At 38.1% G+C, this 16406-nt stretch overlaps 1 protein-coding gene across 1 annotated transcript in view; it reads right to left on the reverse strand.

The window, feature by feature from the left end:
- tmtopsb (teleost multiple tissue opsin b) overlaps positions 1-963 on the reverse strand; it is a 37888-nt gene extending 36925 nt beyond the window's left edge. The window contains exon 1 of the mRNA XM_034149061.1: positions 409-963. Within this exon, the coding sequence (XP_034004952.1) occupies positions 409-790 (382 nt within the window). The 5' untranslated portion in view covers positions 791-963. The remainder of the gene's footprint in view (positions 1-408) is intronic.
- Positions 964-16406: the final 15443 nt, after the last annotated feature.

Consider the following 16406-nt stretch of genomic DNA (forward strand, 5'->3'; position numbering starts at 1 on the left):
AATTAAATTGCAGGGTTTTAATCGAGTTAATACTGTTTTGGGTTAGTTTCATGTTGCCAGTTGCTGCAGTTATTTTCGTTATGCTCATGAGTCCTGCAAGCTGCTTCAGCAAGAAACCGGGAAACCCTGCATTTAAATATTATGTATTCATTATGAACTAATGGAAAGCTGTGACTATTAGAAATATGTTTGCATGGTGTCGAAATGACAATATGGTGTTCCCACTTTTAGCAGCATTTAGCCCAGAGTTATTGTGTAGCCTACAGAAAAGAAGGGAACATGAACCTGATATTTTAAAACTGTTAGAAGTGACGAGTAATAATAACATCGGATGTAAAGGTGAAACTCGTTGTTGAAAAAAACTTAATCCAGTGACACATGCGCCAGATAACGCAAAGAGCTACTTACCTAAAAATGCGTTAATGAACCCGTACCAAATGCACCCAGCGCGTCCAATCAGCCATCGCCCCTGCACGCTGGCTGCGAAGCTGAACGGGGTGCCGACCACGCTCACCATCAGGTCGCTCGCTGAGATGCTCACCAGCAAGAGGTTCATGGGCGTGCGCAGAGCCCGGTACCGGCAGAACAGCGTGAGCACCAGAAAGTTACTGAGGAACCCGAAGATGCCGATGAAGCCGAGGCACACCGCCACCACCAGGTGACCCTTTGGGCTCAGGGATGGAGGAGCGAGAGAACCGGACACTTCTTCGTACACCTGCGTCACTGCCGTGCCACCGGCTCCTCCACCTGGAGATTGCGCACAGCTAAGGTTCAAGTTGCAAACGATCATACCGGGCAAAGCCGTGAAGTTTGCATCAGCCCGAAGTTTGCACCGCGGGACGTGAACATCCGGTCTCGGTGCTGCTGACTCTCAACCCATATGGAGAAGCGAGGGCGCACGAGGGAGTCCACAGTTGTACCGAGCACGCATGAGGCAGCCTTTTACAAGCACAGAAGAGGTTGGTAAAGCTATCAAGAGGCGAATGAATGAGGATTCAGAGAGAAGATGCTGCTGTCATCTTGGATCCACCCATCCGCCGTGCGCTCCGGTTACGGAGATGTGCGCTCCTGCGTTATTGTGCGGCCACCGGACCAGTGCTAAGTGCTCCTGAGCTTTTATCACCCAGTGTCCTTGGGGGGTGAAAGCTCAACATGATGTGGTGGGGGTGGCGCGTGTGTGTCTGTGAGCATGCATGTGTGTAATTGTATACCATCAAACAATCACGGTCAATGAAAGCATTGCACAATAATATATCGAGGGATAAACAAACTGCATATTAAGGGACAGTATGAGCAGGTGCATGTCTACAACAAGACCCCCCCTCTCTACCATCCTCTAAACACTATACTGCTGTGCTAATGTACATGCCCCTTATTAAATAAATCAAACAATCATGTCAAGAGAGGAAGATATAATATGCTCATGCTTAATACATGTTAACATAAAATAACTTAAATGATTGTAAAGAAAGCAGTAAGATTACAAGCCATATGCATTTCAAGACACCCCACATTCAGAGTAAGTACAAAGAACTTCAAGATGCTAGATATAGAGCAGGGCTCTCCAACACGTCGATCGCGAGCTACCGGTAGCTCGCGGGCAGCTTTTCAGTAGCTCGCCGCTCGATTATCGATTATAGCGTAGTAAGGTTGCTTATTGATTTTTCGGCCGCGGTTGGACAATAACGTTTTTTTATTTTAGATTTTTTTCTGTCACACGAATATCAAATGGTCGGTGACGCAGAGATCAAGGAACAGACGTGACAGCAGCACAGCGACAACACACACGGAGCAGTCTGCTTTCTCCACCAGCACCAGTCCAGAACCAACAGCAGAATGACCCGCTCTGAATCAGGCCCTGTCGCTGCGCCTCAGAGACACACAGGGAGGGATTTGTGTTTTTTGAAAAACACTCGTTATCGTCATGTCAGGTTTTTGGTGGATTTAATCAAGTCTTGGATTGCAGAGTATGAATGTCCTCTTGCTATTTTCAGTTGATAAATACTTGTGTAAAGTTTGTGAAGGCAGGAGGAAAGCTTCCGCGATCACCGTCTCCTCTCCGTTCCTCCAAACCCCGCCCCCTCCCTGAAAATAATGAGTGACAGGCTGATAGTGACCCGATAGAAACTTTATATATTCACTTAATCACTGATTGAGATATGATGAAGCTAACTTAATCTCATACATTCATGGGATTTATGTAACAGTAAGACAGAGAATGTAAGTGTGCACCCACATGCACTATTTTTGTTTTTATAATGCTATTGTAAATACTCCTGCTGTTTTCAGACTCAAGTCATGTGTGTCTTTTTTTTAACAGAAGACCGTAGCTAGAAGCTGCAGCTAGACTGCAGAAGTATTAGTTTTTTGTTTTTGAGGATGGAACCATTTTCACACACAGATATAGGGAGGCTAGACCTATACAATTGATTTATTATGGTTTATAATTTAATGTCAAGACGAAGAAGAAGAAGAAAAAGATGGCTGAACAACTGTTCAGTGTCAATCCTGTGGAGATCTCCAAAATAATGTTCAGCTTAAGTCTCAGCAAAACTCACAACATTTCTGGAGCCTTGTAGACCCAGAAAACTATAAGAACATTCACCAAGCAGCACTGAAAATGTCTGCTTTATTTGGTTCTGTTCTACATACCTTTGTGAAGCAGCTTTTTCTGACATGAATGAAATCTAAATACAGAACAAGACCGACTGATGAACATTTAAATGACTCTATTAAGTGAACCTAAGTGGGTCCAGCATACACCTCTATGGTGGACTGTATGCAGTGCCATTAATCTCACTAACAAAAGAGTGAAATGCTTGTAAGGTGGTGATTAAGGACACTTATGTGAATGTTCAGTGATGTACTTATTATGTGGGCCATAATAATATGTGAGAAATCACACGTTTTCTTGGACCTTATTTTTGATAAGCTTTAGGTATTGCAATTTCACACGTGTACAAAAGTATAGCTTAATTCAACTGATGAGGGCTATGTGAATAAATGTAAGCGATGTGATGCAAGTAGCTCTTGGCCACTTTCATTTTTTGAAAGTAGCTCTCAGATGAAGAAAGGTTGGAGACCCCTGATATAGAGTGAAGTGAGCAGAAGACAAACCATAGTCATATGTTGATGAGCCATAGCTTCTAAATGTCTTTTACAGATCTGTGAAGTATTTTTGGTATTTCTCTAAATAAAAACCCACTTATCCTCTAGTGAGGATATCAGAAAAGATCAAAGAGAAACATTCTTATAATTCCTATCATCAGCAATACACACATTACAGTGGTTAAAATATAAAAACCCAAAAGGAAAATATCTTGTACTTGAAATATATGAAATGGGAAACAAAAAAAAGTTTTATTAGAAATGAAATTCATATCTTTTAAATCCAATCATTTTTTTTTCATCATCATTTTCTTTATCCGGTAATCATCTCTCTTTCTTCTGCTTTGCTGGCTATTTTGTCTTGTGTTTCCTTTAGCAATAAACCTTTTTATATAAAAAAAGAACGAGAGACTATCATGCGATGGCATGCTATCAATTTGCTATCATGACTGTAAAGTCATGATAGCAAATTTGGCGAGGGACATAACGTGTGTGGGGGAGACCACACGAATGTTTTACCTACGCCTTTATTTCGATCTCAACTACACAAGATGCAGAAAACCAATTGAGTAGAGAGGAAACAGTTTTTACAATTGCCAAATCTACATATAGCCTACCTTTATACAAGGCATTTTCTTGTATTTAATTCATTTGTTTTGTTGCCATCATAACGTGACATGTAATGAACACATGTGTTGGAAAAACTTGTTTCCTAATGTCCAATAAATAACTAAATTGTACGATACACACTTTAAAAGAGGGCTCATACATAACTCAACGGGTTGTGGAAGAAGTAAACATGTTAAATTAACGTTTTTCTGTCATACTGTTTGAATTTGCAGTGGCAGAATATCTAATGTTTGCTTTCATCTGAACGCCTTCTGTGAAGGCTGTTCTCATGTATCCAAGCTCATGCAGAGAAAATTCAGTTTCAACTTGTATTAATACTTAAAGGTGGGGTAGGTAAGTTTGAGAAACCGGCTCGAGATACACTTTTTGTTATATTCCATGGAATGCTCTTTACATCCTGATAGCAATAAATATCTGAAGTGCTTTGACAAAAAATCCATAAAAAAATGTCATCTGTGGAAGCCGTAATACTGTAAAAAGTACGACCAATCATTTTAGCCGGCCCGGCTAAAATAACTGGATGGCCTACCTGCCTGTCAGCCTTCCATCGGGGCACAAACTTATCTCGTGCCCTCATTGGTCATGTGCGCGTTCGTGTGTGTTGGAGGAGGGGCTCTGTAAGGAAGTGGCAGATTTTTTCCGGCTGTGTATTTTCAAAATCTAGCGATCTCGAGCTGGTTTCTCCAAAATTACCTACCCCACCTTTAAACAAGACTAAAGTAAATGCATCGTACAGTCCTTTCTTGATCATGTCAAGGGTTTCCTCATGATCTTAAAAAAAGATAAAAGAATACAAATCTAAAGCATCATTCACGTGATACGTGGTTAAAAAAAGGCTCATGCGCTGACATGACAGTGCGTTTCCATGGAGACAGCTATGCTGCCTGATTAGGCCTCGGTGTCGGGAATCGTTCAAAATTGTTGCCGCGCTCAAAGTACAGCGCAGCTGGTCGTAGTTGCGCAAGCTAGCAGGGGCGGTAACCAAAGAAACCAACTACTGTAGCTGTTTTCTCCACAAAGTCCAAACTCGCAGTGAGCAAAGAACAAATCGCGTATCATGAATGGTAGCTTCAATTGACAACTTTACATTTTTAGTTTTACATAACCTTCAACAAAAAAACAATGCTATCTCAATCATTGAATTGGATTTTGGAAAAGGTAGTAAGGCCTTGCATGGAACTCCTTTACTATACTGTAACTGTCCTTAGTTTAAGAGTCTTGGAAAATGACAATTCAAAATATAATAAACATAAAGAAGCTCTAAGTGCACAACCTCTGCGACCAGAAAGATCACTGCTAGACTAACAGCACATGTGTAACACTTAAGAGCCTTCCTCCACACGTCATTCTAACAGATGCAGTCTCTATGCATTACGTAATGCCTGAAGCTTGATCACGAGCTTCATTCATAATTTTGACATTTGAATTCTGGATCAACATTTGAATGCTTTTTTGAATTGCATTTTTTCCCCTGCATGTCCATTTATTCTGTTTAAACCTGTTTATTTGTAGGCCTATATTTGCACATAAAGATAAGGCTATACTGAAATGATTAGTATGATAGTGTGAAACCCTTTGTAGGATTAGATTCCAGTGGTGGCCGTGTATAAATGTTTTCTCACTTGTGTGATCCAAACATTTTCCATAACTGTGTGATTTGATCATTGCTGAAATGTACATGTTTTTATCTAACAAAATATTCTGCCATAATCAAAATGTATTGGTGTTTTGCTTTTTTAAAACAACACTATCACTTATCCAATCTGCTGAATCAGTGATTTAAATGCCAATGCTCCAGGTGCACCAAAAGGGGAATGGGAGAAGACAATGGTTGGTGTTACAGTATGTTACGCCAAAACATACCTATGGTTTATTATGAGACTAAATCCAGCTGCTTGTGCTTTACTTTGTTCCCTATTGTTTAACAAGCAATGCACTTTAGACTATGTGCCATAGATAGTTTAAAAAGGTTGTTTAAGAATGTGTTTCTTGTACTTAGTACACGCATATCGAATACCTTGCCAGTAGACCTATGTAATTTTATGTCAAACTTATATGAATAGTATGTCAGGATGCGATTATTAAACAATGTACATTTGAAATTCTTTTTAAGAAAATGGCTTTGTAACTACTTAGGAAATGCACCCTTTTCAAGGCCTTAAAGATACAAAAAAAGTGATTTAAAAAGTCAACTCCATAAAAGGTGCCTTACCGAATGAAAGCAGCATTGATTTTTAGCATATTCAACAACTTATGACATCAATGTGGATGTCTTTAACTTCTGAAATTAAACATAGCTTTACATTTATTGTTGCTTTTGTTGGTGCACTCTTTCTTTACATTTACCCTATATTCTAATTCACTTTTACTTCATGCCCTTCTAATGGCTTCAAGTTTAAAACATACATACAAATAGATTTATTTTAAAATGGTAATACCTAGTTAAAACCAGAAATTGAATGAATAAATACAGGCAATGCAGAGGGTATACAGTACAACACGAAGAGAATTAACACTAGACTTTCTGGTCAAGTGGTGACATGAAGAGGTGTGAATCCATTAAATCTCCTGAATCCCTGATCGAATATTACCTCAACATGTGGTGTACCACCTCAAAGTAGGTTTGATGGCTGAAGGTTGAGAAAAGCATAACAACATTGACACAAATGCTTGGATAACATAGAGATATAAAATAGAGATATTGCATTTTTTAAGATATGCGACTTGTATACACATGCAGGCTGCCCACAGTTGGACACAGAGTGAGAGAAATGCTAATAGCAGTCAGAGCAATGCCATTAGGGTGTATTCGCTAAACTGAGAGACAGAGTGAGACAGCAAATGGGCAGAAGAGCAAAACACTGCCAGCAGGATTGCAGAAGGAGAGTGAATTGAGTTCAGGCCTTGAGAGAACACCTACTTCCCAGCCAGTGTTCGAATCTATTGTAAAAAAAACTTTAATCTCAGTTTTCCATCTGCTCTATAAGTGCTAGTTGAGCTGAAAAGTGAATACAGCCATGTGCTACAACGAGAAGGTCAGAAGGTGAAAAGGTTAATATATCTATCGAAGAGAATTAAGGGCTTTTTTTGTATTGTTAGTCTTCTGGAACAAATTGAGTGTGAAAGGGCTGCTGTATTTAAAAGAGCTGTAACTGACAACTGTGTATGTGTGTGTCATATGTTTTAGGCCTAGACAGATGTATGTTTTGTGGTCTTTTTTGTGCAGTTCATTTTATTTTGAGGGACATTTCATATCCATCAAAAGAAATGGGCTGACTCCAAACCACATTTTTTACATTTCTATCAAGAATTAAAAAAATATATTAGCACGATTAAAAACATTAGGAATAAGAAGGCAAGCAAAACTAATTTGATATTTAAAAAATATTTAATCTGAAGTATCAAAATGTATTTTTCTATCCTTTTTTCTTTATTTACTGTATATAATGTCTTATTGCTTTGTATGTCTGCCCCTGGACTTTGTTGTTTGTAGAATGTATGATGTTCATGTATGATATTGAATAGATGAATACAACAACAACAAAAAAGATGTATGTTTTGTGTGAACGATAAACAGTCAATTGTAATTCCACTAATTTAGATTAAAGGCAGATAGCAAAAAATTACAAATCTGAAAAACATAAATATGCCACAGACTTAATTATTATGATTCAAAGTTTTACTGCGGATGATGTCATTTTTCCACCATCTGCTCCTCCTGTTCTCACTGCTGTCTTCAGCCTCAGGCAAGATACTTATATAAACTCATCAAGATGACTGACAAGTGTTGAGGCAGGAAGGTGGGATTACTTTTTTCCTTAGGGCGGAAAGGTTGGATCAATCAGACAAGAGGACAGGGATGGAAGACACAACTGACAACCCTTAATCTGCGTTAAGGCTAATGTAGACTGTTTCCAGCCACATCATTATTATCAAAATGTGCTTTGAAAATACAATTAAATCTTGTTCTTTGGTTTTTTTTCATTTTAAAACTGCATTTATTTATTTATTTTTTCTGAATATGACGCCCCTCCATCAGCTTTGATTTTTTTTTCTACAATATGCTTTTTTTTTTCCTTCTGTACGTTTCAAAATCCATCTTCCTTTATGCATGCTTTTAACGATATGATATCAATCACAGCAGTTAAAGAAACCACTGCTTTGTTGATTTCCCTTCAGTTAGGCTGTTTTGGTTAACTCTTCTGCTTATTAAAAAGTTGGGTTTGCTTTTGAACAACTCGTTGTATCCGGACTTTCTTCATCTTATCACAAGCACCACCAGTGTATAATGCCCATTTGGTTTTTTTCTATCCTACCTATGGCTGCAACCCCCCCCCACCCCCATAGTCTATGAACAATAGTTGTCAGCTAAGGGAATACATGATACATTCCAAACTTGTTAGGAAGATGTTTCAGTAAAACAAATATGCATTGTTTTATATTATTTGAAGGAGCTCTTATGAACTACTGAATAATATTGTAGTGTCTTTTGTCCATTTTCCCGGGCTGGCTCTAAAATAAGTATAAAATAATGAATAGTTCTCTACATTATTAACATGTATTAGATTGATTTACATAGGAAATGCAGTATAATTCCTTCAAACCATACCATTAGGTTACCTCTTTGGATTAAGGAATCAGCATTTTGTGAACTCATTTGGCAAAGGCTGCAACAGATATTTATATGTACTGAATGAGTGTTTGTCCAGTCCGCTAAGAAAAAGATAGATCTTTTGTTGAACTTGTTGGTATATGTACCTTCAGTGTCTTTAATGCACGTTAATGTTGTTAAGGTCTTTGTTTAACATGTAATCATTTTTTCTTGCCAAAGCAATCCCTAGATTTATTATCAAGGAATATCCAGACTTTACTGTTGAAGCAAGCATTATATATGATATCTATTTTTGGATTAAAAGTAGGAAGTCTGTCAGTCCACTTGTTCAAAACAAAAGTGGTATGAGAATTCTCCCTAATATGGTGATGGGAAATATAAACAGAAATTTGGAATTTTAACATATCTTCTTAATTTCTATAAATAAAAAATAAATATATTATCAGACCTATTTGTGTAGACATTGTCTGAGCTTAAGGCCAACCTCTGGGTGGACATTTTCCATGGTTGTGGTTGTCTTACATCTGAGGGCCAGTGTCGCTGCAAGACAAGATTGTGTGTTGGCTAATGACAGAAACAGGTCATTGCCATGCATCGCCCATAGACATTGATGCAATTGCTTTCATCTTTACAGGGTTATGTAACATTCAGCATTTGGGAGCATCACTTTTGCTTTTTTTGTGCTAATGTAACTGTATCACACTGGATGGTTAATATGTGGCCGCACACTAATGCTATGTTGCGCTGTAGACAGGAAGTACACTGAAAAAACTGAAACTTGAATTAAATATTATGTCACCAAATTTCACATAACTGTATTAGGTTAGTTAAAAGCAATATTGTAAAGTTGAACCTAATATTTTTTATTTAAACTTAATATTATTGCTTTCAACTAACGAATACAGTCATGTGAAATCTGTTAAGCATTTAATGAAAGTCAACGTTTCAGTTTGAAAAGTGTATTCTCTTTTTGTCTTTCTTTCAAGTCCATAATCTTTACACTGAATTGGAATATTGGAATATTGAATATTACAAATATTAAATATATTGAATATTAAAAATATTGAATATTGGAGCAATAAACATGCAGCTGGAAGAAAGCACACACAAAAAAGGTAACAGTTAGATTACGTTGAAACATTCAGCAATGAAAATAAATGCCAAGCACTTCCTTCGAGAATAGATCCTCACAATCTCTGAGAATCAAACTGAAGATGACAGAAGACATTTTTCATCAAATAGATCAAAGTGAAATGATGTGATTTCCATTTGGATGATTTTCCCCGCTGTCAGGCCAATATGACGATTGAAAAGCAAAGCAAAGGAAGGAAAAAGAGAAGAAAAGTGTGAACTGAATGTCTTTCAATGAAAAGGTTTTTTCGTTGATTCCTTTTTTCATTGAAGAAGACGGGTGAAATTGACGTTGCAAGATGAAGGTCAGTGGTGTTACTTAGTGCTTTCTTTCTGTTCTTTTCAGGTTCTTTCTCTTGCTCTGCCAGGGGACTCGTTTTGCTATGAGTAAGTGGCTGAGTTGGGAAAAGCATTAGTATCCATTTATCCACACCATTACCCACATCACCACCACCAACCAGAGTTCACGCTCAATCTTCTTGTCCACAAGAAGACTCTTTGACCTGGCAAATGCTGGCATGTGATTACAGAACACCATAGAAGGAGAAAGGCAGATTCACAGTCCATGTTTGTTTGATTAAATGTACTACAAAGATAAACCTTCACGGATGTTTCAGTTTATTCTTTTTTTTAAATGACAAAGAATAAGTAGAATTTGCTTACTTATATAGAGAGGTATCAGAACTTGTCTTGGAGGTCCCAAACATTTTGCAGTCATATATTTCGACCATTTAAAATAAAATAAACAAATATGAATATGCTTCTGATATCAACATGACCTAGAAATAGTGATGGTTTTAGATCTAGGGAAATCATTTTGGGCTCCTTCTTTTCTTCCCCAAATTCATCATCTTCATTCATCACATTTTCTTTTTAAGGAGCAATCATATATCCAAGATTATGAACATGTCTTTATTCTGTGGGTTGCCAAAAGTTGATTTATGGAGAGATAGTTGAACCAAAAAACAAATGGGGAAATTGAAGTCACTGGTACAGTATATCTCCAAAACACATATCAACAAATAAAAAGAGTTGTGTTTTTAGAAGCCTATAGTTGGATATATCATTCCAATAAAATTGTAGGTTTCTGTGTTTCAAAAATTGACAAAGATACAAATAAAACCTTTTTGCTTATTTATAGACAGTGACTGTCTGAACATCTAGTGCAAATGTTGTTACACTGTACATTATTTACAGAGCTACATGTGATACGGCAGATTCTGCCGCGAGAAGCCTACATTGTCACCACCGTCAGAACAGCAAACAAAAAAACGATATTTTATAAAACCATCCAATTACAGAACTTGACATATTAAAGGTGGGGTAGGTAAGTTTGAGAAACCGGCTCGAGATCGCTAGAATTTGAAAATACACAACCGGAGAAAATCTGCCACTTCCTTATAGAGCCCCTCCTCCAACACACACGAACGTGCACATGACCAATGAGGGCACGAGATAAGTTTGTGCACAGATGGAAGGCTGACAGGCAGGTAGGCCATCCAGTTATTTTAGCCGGGCCGGCTAAAATGATTGGTCGTGCTTTTTACAGTATTACGACTTCCACAGATGAAATTTTTTTATGGATTTTTTGTCAAAGCACTTAAGATATTCATTGCTATCGGGATGTTAAGAGCATTCCATGGAATATAACAAAAAGTGTATCTCGAGCCGGTTTCTCAAACTTACCTACCCCACCTTTAAGGTTATGAAAATATATGGTTTTGATCTTACCTCAATAAAGGCATCTCAACTTTAAAGGGCCTTTGATCTTCTACTTAAATCCGTTTGTAGCCTTGAACTGTCAGCTGAAGTTCTGAATTAATTCAATTTTATTGGTGAGGTTAGGTTATCCCATTTCCTACTTTTGGCCTTCTCCCCTATTTTTTACAGTTGTAAGGATATATGGGATTTTTGGTAAATAAAATTGTAAGGATGGATCTGAAATAGCCACTTGGTGTTTTGTTTTATTTTGGCTGGGTGAATCCTGTTCCATCTTTAAAACTGAAAAGGTCAAGAGGATAATCATGTAAATAAGCAAACAGAGAGAAGCATTAGAAAAAAGCTTAACCAAGGATAAATAAAGCCTAAGTCCTCCCTCGGGATGTGGAGCAGCATCAGCCACATGCTCCTGCTGCCAATCCATAACACAAGCCCTAAGTTATGTCTCTTTATAACTCATTCACCGGACTCTGATGTTGTTAAAACAAGAGGAAGTGTCAAGAGACGACACTTCAAATCTGAAAGGTCACAGGATTGACCGCTGCAAAACCCAAAGCGTTTCCATTAAGAGTGTTTTTGTTTTTGTTTCACCTTCAGGCAACAGAGAGTTATTTAAGTCTTTCCAATGAAGCTAACGAAATGTAATAGTTTACGCCCTTGTTATGGAGGTTACTACAGTATAATCAAATGTAAAAAGTCCTTGCAGGAACAAAGGGCAATCTGCAAAGGCATAAAACCATAACAGTTTATAAAGCTGGTATGAAAACTGTAATCAGGAGACTTTAAAGAAGGGCAAATACAGACATCAAGGTAGCTGGGTGGAGAGTATCACAATGATGGAAAACTGCTGGTTCTCCACCATGTTGATAACTGTAGCTTGACATTGCTCACAGTCCACGCTCCATAACAGAGTGTGTGTTTTCATCTTTCTGTGATTTTGTTTTTGGGAGATCCCGCTTTCACTTTATTCTTCTTGCACCTCCTGCCTGTTCTCTGTCCTTTACTCCTTTTACTGCTCCTTTGGGAGAACACATTTTCCTCTTGGTTTGACACAATCGATCTAAACCCAGTTCAAGGATGAGTCATTTCTCTTCTGCCTCTGCCTCTTTCACTTTAAATATGTATTCAAGTATCCGATTTGATTTCTTATTTTCTTTAAACAATCCAATCGATATGATACGATACGATACGATATACTTTATTGTCCCCGTAAGGAAATTTGTTCTGGACTCCGTCCTGCAGTGCATACATGTACATATACAAACATAGTGGACATTAAGAGACATACACATATCATCAGTCATACACCGTTTGAACAAACACAATACACACACGTACATACTGACAATGGCGACCTATTGCACAACCCTCATGGCCAACATTAAAAAGTACATTTCATTACATTTGACTACATATCATTTCATGTGAATGTTAAGAAGCTTAACTTAACTTAATCAAGTTCTGACCGAATTATGTGTGCACTACACATTCATTTTTGGCACTAATGACTAGAAGACATGCACACGAGGCAAATTAAAATGGCAGGGGTGACACTGTTAGCGTGATTTTGCTAATAAGATGATGACAGAAAGACACTTATACTTCCGTGCAAGTTTTTACACCATGTCTGTTTTCTCACACTTATTTAACACTTTCCTCGATGTGTCAAATCAATTTAATTTCGACAGCCTCAAAGCATAAATGTATACCTTTATCTAGACAGAAAGTGTCAGCCTTATGAGAAGAAACTCCCTCATCAACCTGTGCTTTTGACAAAACATCATCACCAAGGAGAATACAATGTAGATGTTCTTGTTATTTCAAGGATGCATGCCCAAGAAAACATATTGTAACAGTATTTACAGTCATTAATTAATTGTACACTAGAGTATTGTTGAATGTATATTATCTTTAAACAAAACAGACCGTTTAACAAGTGCCGGTACTTCGCTAATTATAACCCATTGGGCTATGAGAGGAAAGCTTGTGATTGCTTGAAATAACACTCCCTTTATGGTGGGAAATGTTTGTGTGTTTTGATCATGTGAAGTATATCACCCCATGCAGCCTTGAAAGCGCTTGAAACATTGTGTTCTTGGACTTAATTGGTGAACATTTTCACTACCCTTGCACAGTTGCTAGTACCATGACACTGTATTGAACACAATACAATAACATGACTAGAAGTTAAAGTGTTTAGGTCAATGAACCAAAAAAAGGGAATGTCAGGGGCAGTTTTTAGTTCATATGCTAGAGAAGTCTTCATCACTGTGAGAGCAGGACTTGGTTGCTCGCAAGAGTGCAAAATACATGCACACCTGTTGATGAGTTTGACGACGTTGTGTTAGAGGACTTAAAGAAGAAAGAAGAATACATACTTTATTATCCCTAAGGGAACATTTATTAGCTCTACTTTTAGCAGTACATTACGCTCACAGTAGTGGTCGAAAAGCAGATATTGTCTAGGTCAGGGCTCTCCAACACGTCGATCGCGAGCTACCGGTAGCTCGCGGGCAGCTTTTCAGTAGCTCGCCGCTCGATTATCGATTATAGCGTAGTAAGGTTGCTTATTGATTTTTCGGCCGCGGTTGGACAATAACGTTTTTTTATTTTAGATTTTTTTCTGTCACACGAATATCAAATGGTCGGTGACGCAGAGATCAAGGAACAGACGTGACAGCAGCACAGCGACAACACACACGGAGCAGTCTGCTTTCTCCACCAGCACCAGTCCAGAACCAACAGCAGAATGACCCGCTCTGAATCAGGCCCTGTCGCTGCGCCTCAGAGACACACAGGGAGGGATTTGTGTTTTTTGAAAAACACTCGTTATCGTCATGTCAGGTTTTTGGTGGATTTAATCAAGTCTTGGATTGCAGAGTATGAATGTCCTCTTGCTATTTTCAGTTGATAAATACTTGTGTAAAGTTTGTGAAGGCAGGAGGAAAGCTTCCGCGATCACCGTCTCCTCTCCGTTCCTCCAAACCCCGCCCCCTCCCTGAAAATAATGAGTGACAGGCTGATAGTGACCCGATAGAAACTTTATATATTCACTTAATCACTGATTGAGATATGATGAAGCTAACTTAATCTCATACATTCATGGGATTTATGTAACAGTAAGACAGAGAATGTAAGTGTGCACCCACATGCACTATTTTTGTTTTTATAATGCTATTGTAAATACTCCTGCTGTTTTCAGACTCAAGTCATGTGTGTCTTTTTTTTAACAGAAGACCGTAGCTAGAAGCTGCAGCTAGACTGCAGAAGTATTAGTTTTTTGTTTTTGAGGATGGAACCATTTTCACACACAGATATAGGGAGGCTAGACCTATACAATTGATTTATTATGGTTTATAATTTAATGTCAAGACGAAGAAGAAGAAGAAAAAGATGGCTGAACAACTGTTCAGTGTCAATCCTGTGGAGATCTCCAAAATAATGTTCAGCTTAAGTCTCAGCAAAACTCACAACATTTCTGGAGCCTTGTAGACCCAGAAAACTATAAGAACATTCACCAAGCAGCACTGAAAATGTCTGCTTTATTTGGTTCTGTTCTACATACCTTTGTGAAGCAGCTTTTTCTGACATGAATGAAATCTAAATACAGAACAAGACCGACTGATGAACATTTAAATGACTCTATTAAGTGAACCTAAGTGGGTCCAGCATACACCTCTATGGTGGACTGTATGCAGTGCCATTAATCTCACTAACAAAAGAGTGAAATGCTTGTAAGGTGGTGATTAAGGACACTTATGTGAATGTTCAGTGATGTACTTATTATGTGGGCCATAATAATATGTGAGAAATCACACGTTTTCTTGGACCTTATTTTTGATAAGCTTTAGGTATTGCAATTTCACACGTGTACAAAAGTATAGCTTAATTCAACTGATGAGGGCTATGTGAATAAATGTAAGCGATGTGATGCAAGTAGCTCTTGGCCACTTTCATTTTTTGAAAGTAGCTCTCAGATGAAGAAAGGTTGGAGACCCCTGGTCTAGGTGAAAAAGTAAAGATTGTCTATATATAATATGAGGAGTTGCATAACCTAGCCTCCCGTGCATTGTTTGACATTTTTATGTAAATTACATTTTTTGACAAGCTAGTTCTACAGTGTAGCAGTCTGTTGAATAGAAAAGCTTCACCTTAAATGTTTTAACTTACCCATAAAAGTAAAAATGACAGCTTGCCATAATATGGCCAATAGGGACCTGGGATATCGACAGAATGATTGGCTGATTGCCTCTGAAGAACATCAACTCGGCTGAATAATGTACAACTGTTTTACCACTCTGCATAATTCAGGTGTAAATACATCAACGTGGGTTTTTCAAGTTAAGCATATCCTGAATTGATGTGCTTTTGTCTTATCTCTGGATCATGGACGGACAGACTTTTACTGTTACTTAAGAGAGAACAACAAGAAGTTGTTTAAAAAGTTACCATGAAGATGGTTGTTTTTGCCTTTGTTCACCTTGACTGGGCAAACAAAAATACTTTTCAGGCCTGCAGAGGGTTTCTCATTCTAACAAAGTTCTGTCACTTTGAGGTACTTGTGGTACCTTTGCTCTCTAGTGAGGTCCTGTCTCTTCCTAAAAATTCGCAATTAGTCAGCTTCTAATTCAGGTTATGAGGGCATTTGAGTGTTTTTGGTCTAGCTAGTCCTTTTTGTCTTAGATGAGGATGCTTTCAAGGACACTCATTAGAGACCTAGTCAGGCATGGTGGCAAAGCTGTGTTTGGTCAGCTTTGGCAGGAGCACAAACATACTGGCAGCCCCTTCGTCTCCAAATTGTCTGGCCTCTAAGTCACAGTTAAAAAACCAACAACAAATAGTCCAAGAACAATGAGAGAATGACATGGTTTCAGGCCTAGATCTGCGTCACTGAAGCTTGTGATTTCAGTACAATGAGTGCCGGCCCTGAGTTTGTTTCTGTGTCTAACTCTCATATTTATGTGATTGAATGGATTGGACCCAAGAGCAGATAAGCGATGGCAGACAGAGGGAGTATGATTTCCACATGGGAAAGGATGAATAGGAATATCGACTTTAAAAAACTAAACCTTCAAAATGACTACGACGTAAAGTTTTTTTTATCCTTTTGGGTGTCCTCTGTATTGACCCATTTCTTCTCAACTACAAAAGCAACTCCTGATCTAAGGCCAAGGGCAATAGTAAAATATAGCAACATGTTTTTTCA

The sequence above is a fragment of the Trematomus bernacchii genome, unplaced genomic scaffold (genome assembly GCF_902827165.1).
Source record: "Trematomus bernacchii unplaced genomic scaffold, fTreBer1.1, whole genome shotgun sequence".
NCBI classification, from domain to species: Eukaryota; Metazoa; Chordata; class Actinopteri; order Perciformes; family Nototheniidae; genus Trematomus; species Trematomus bernacchii.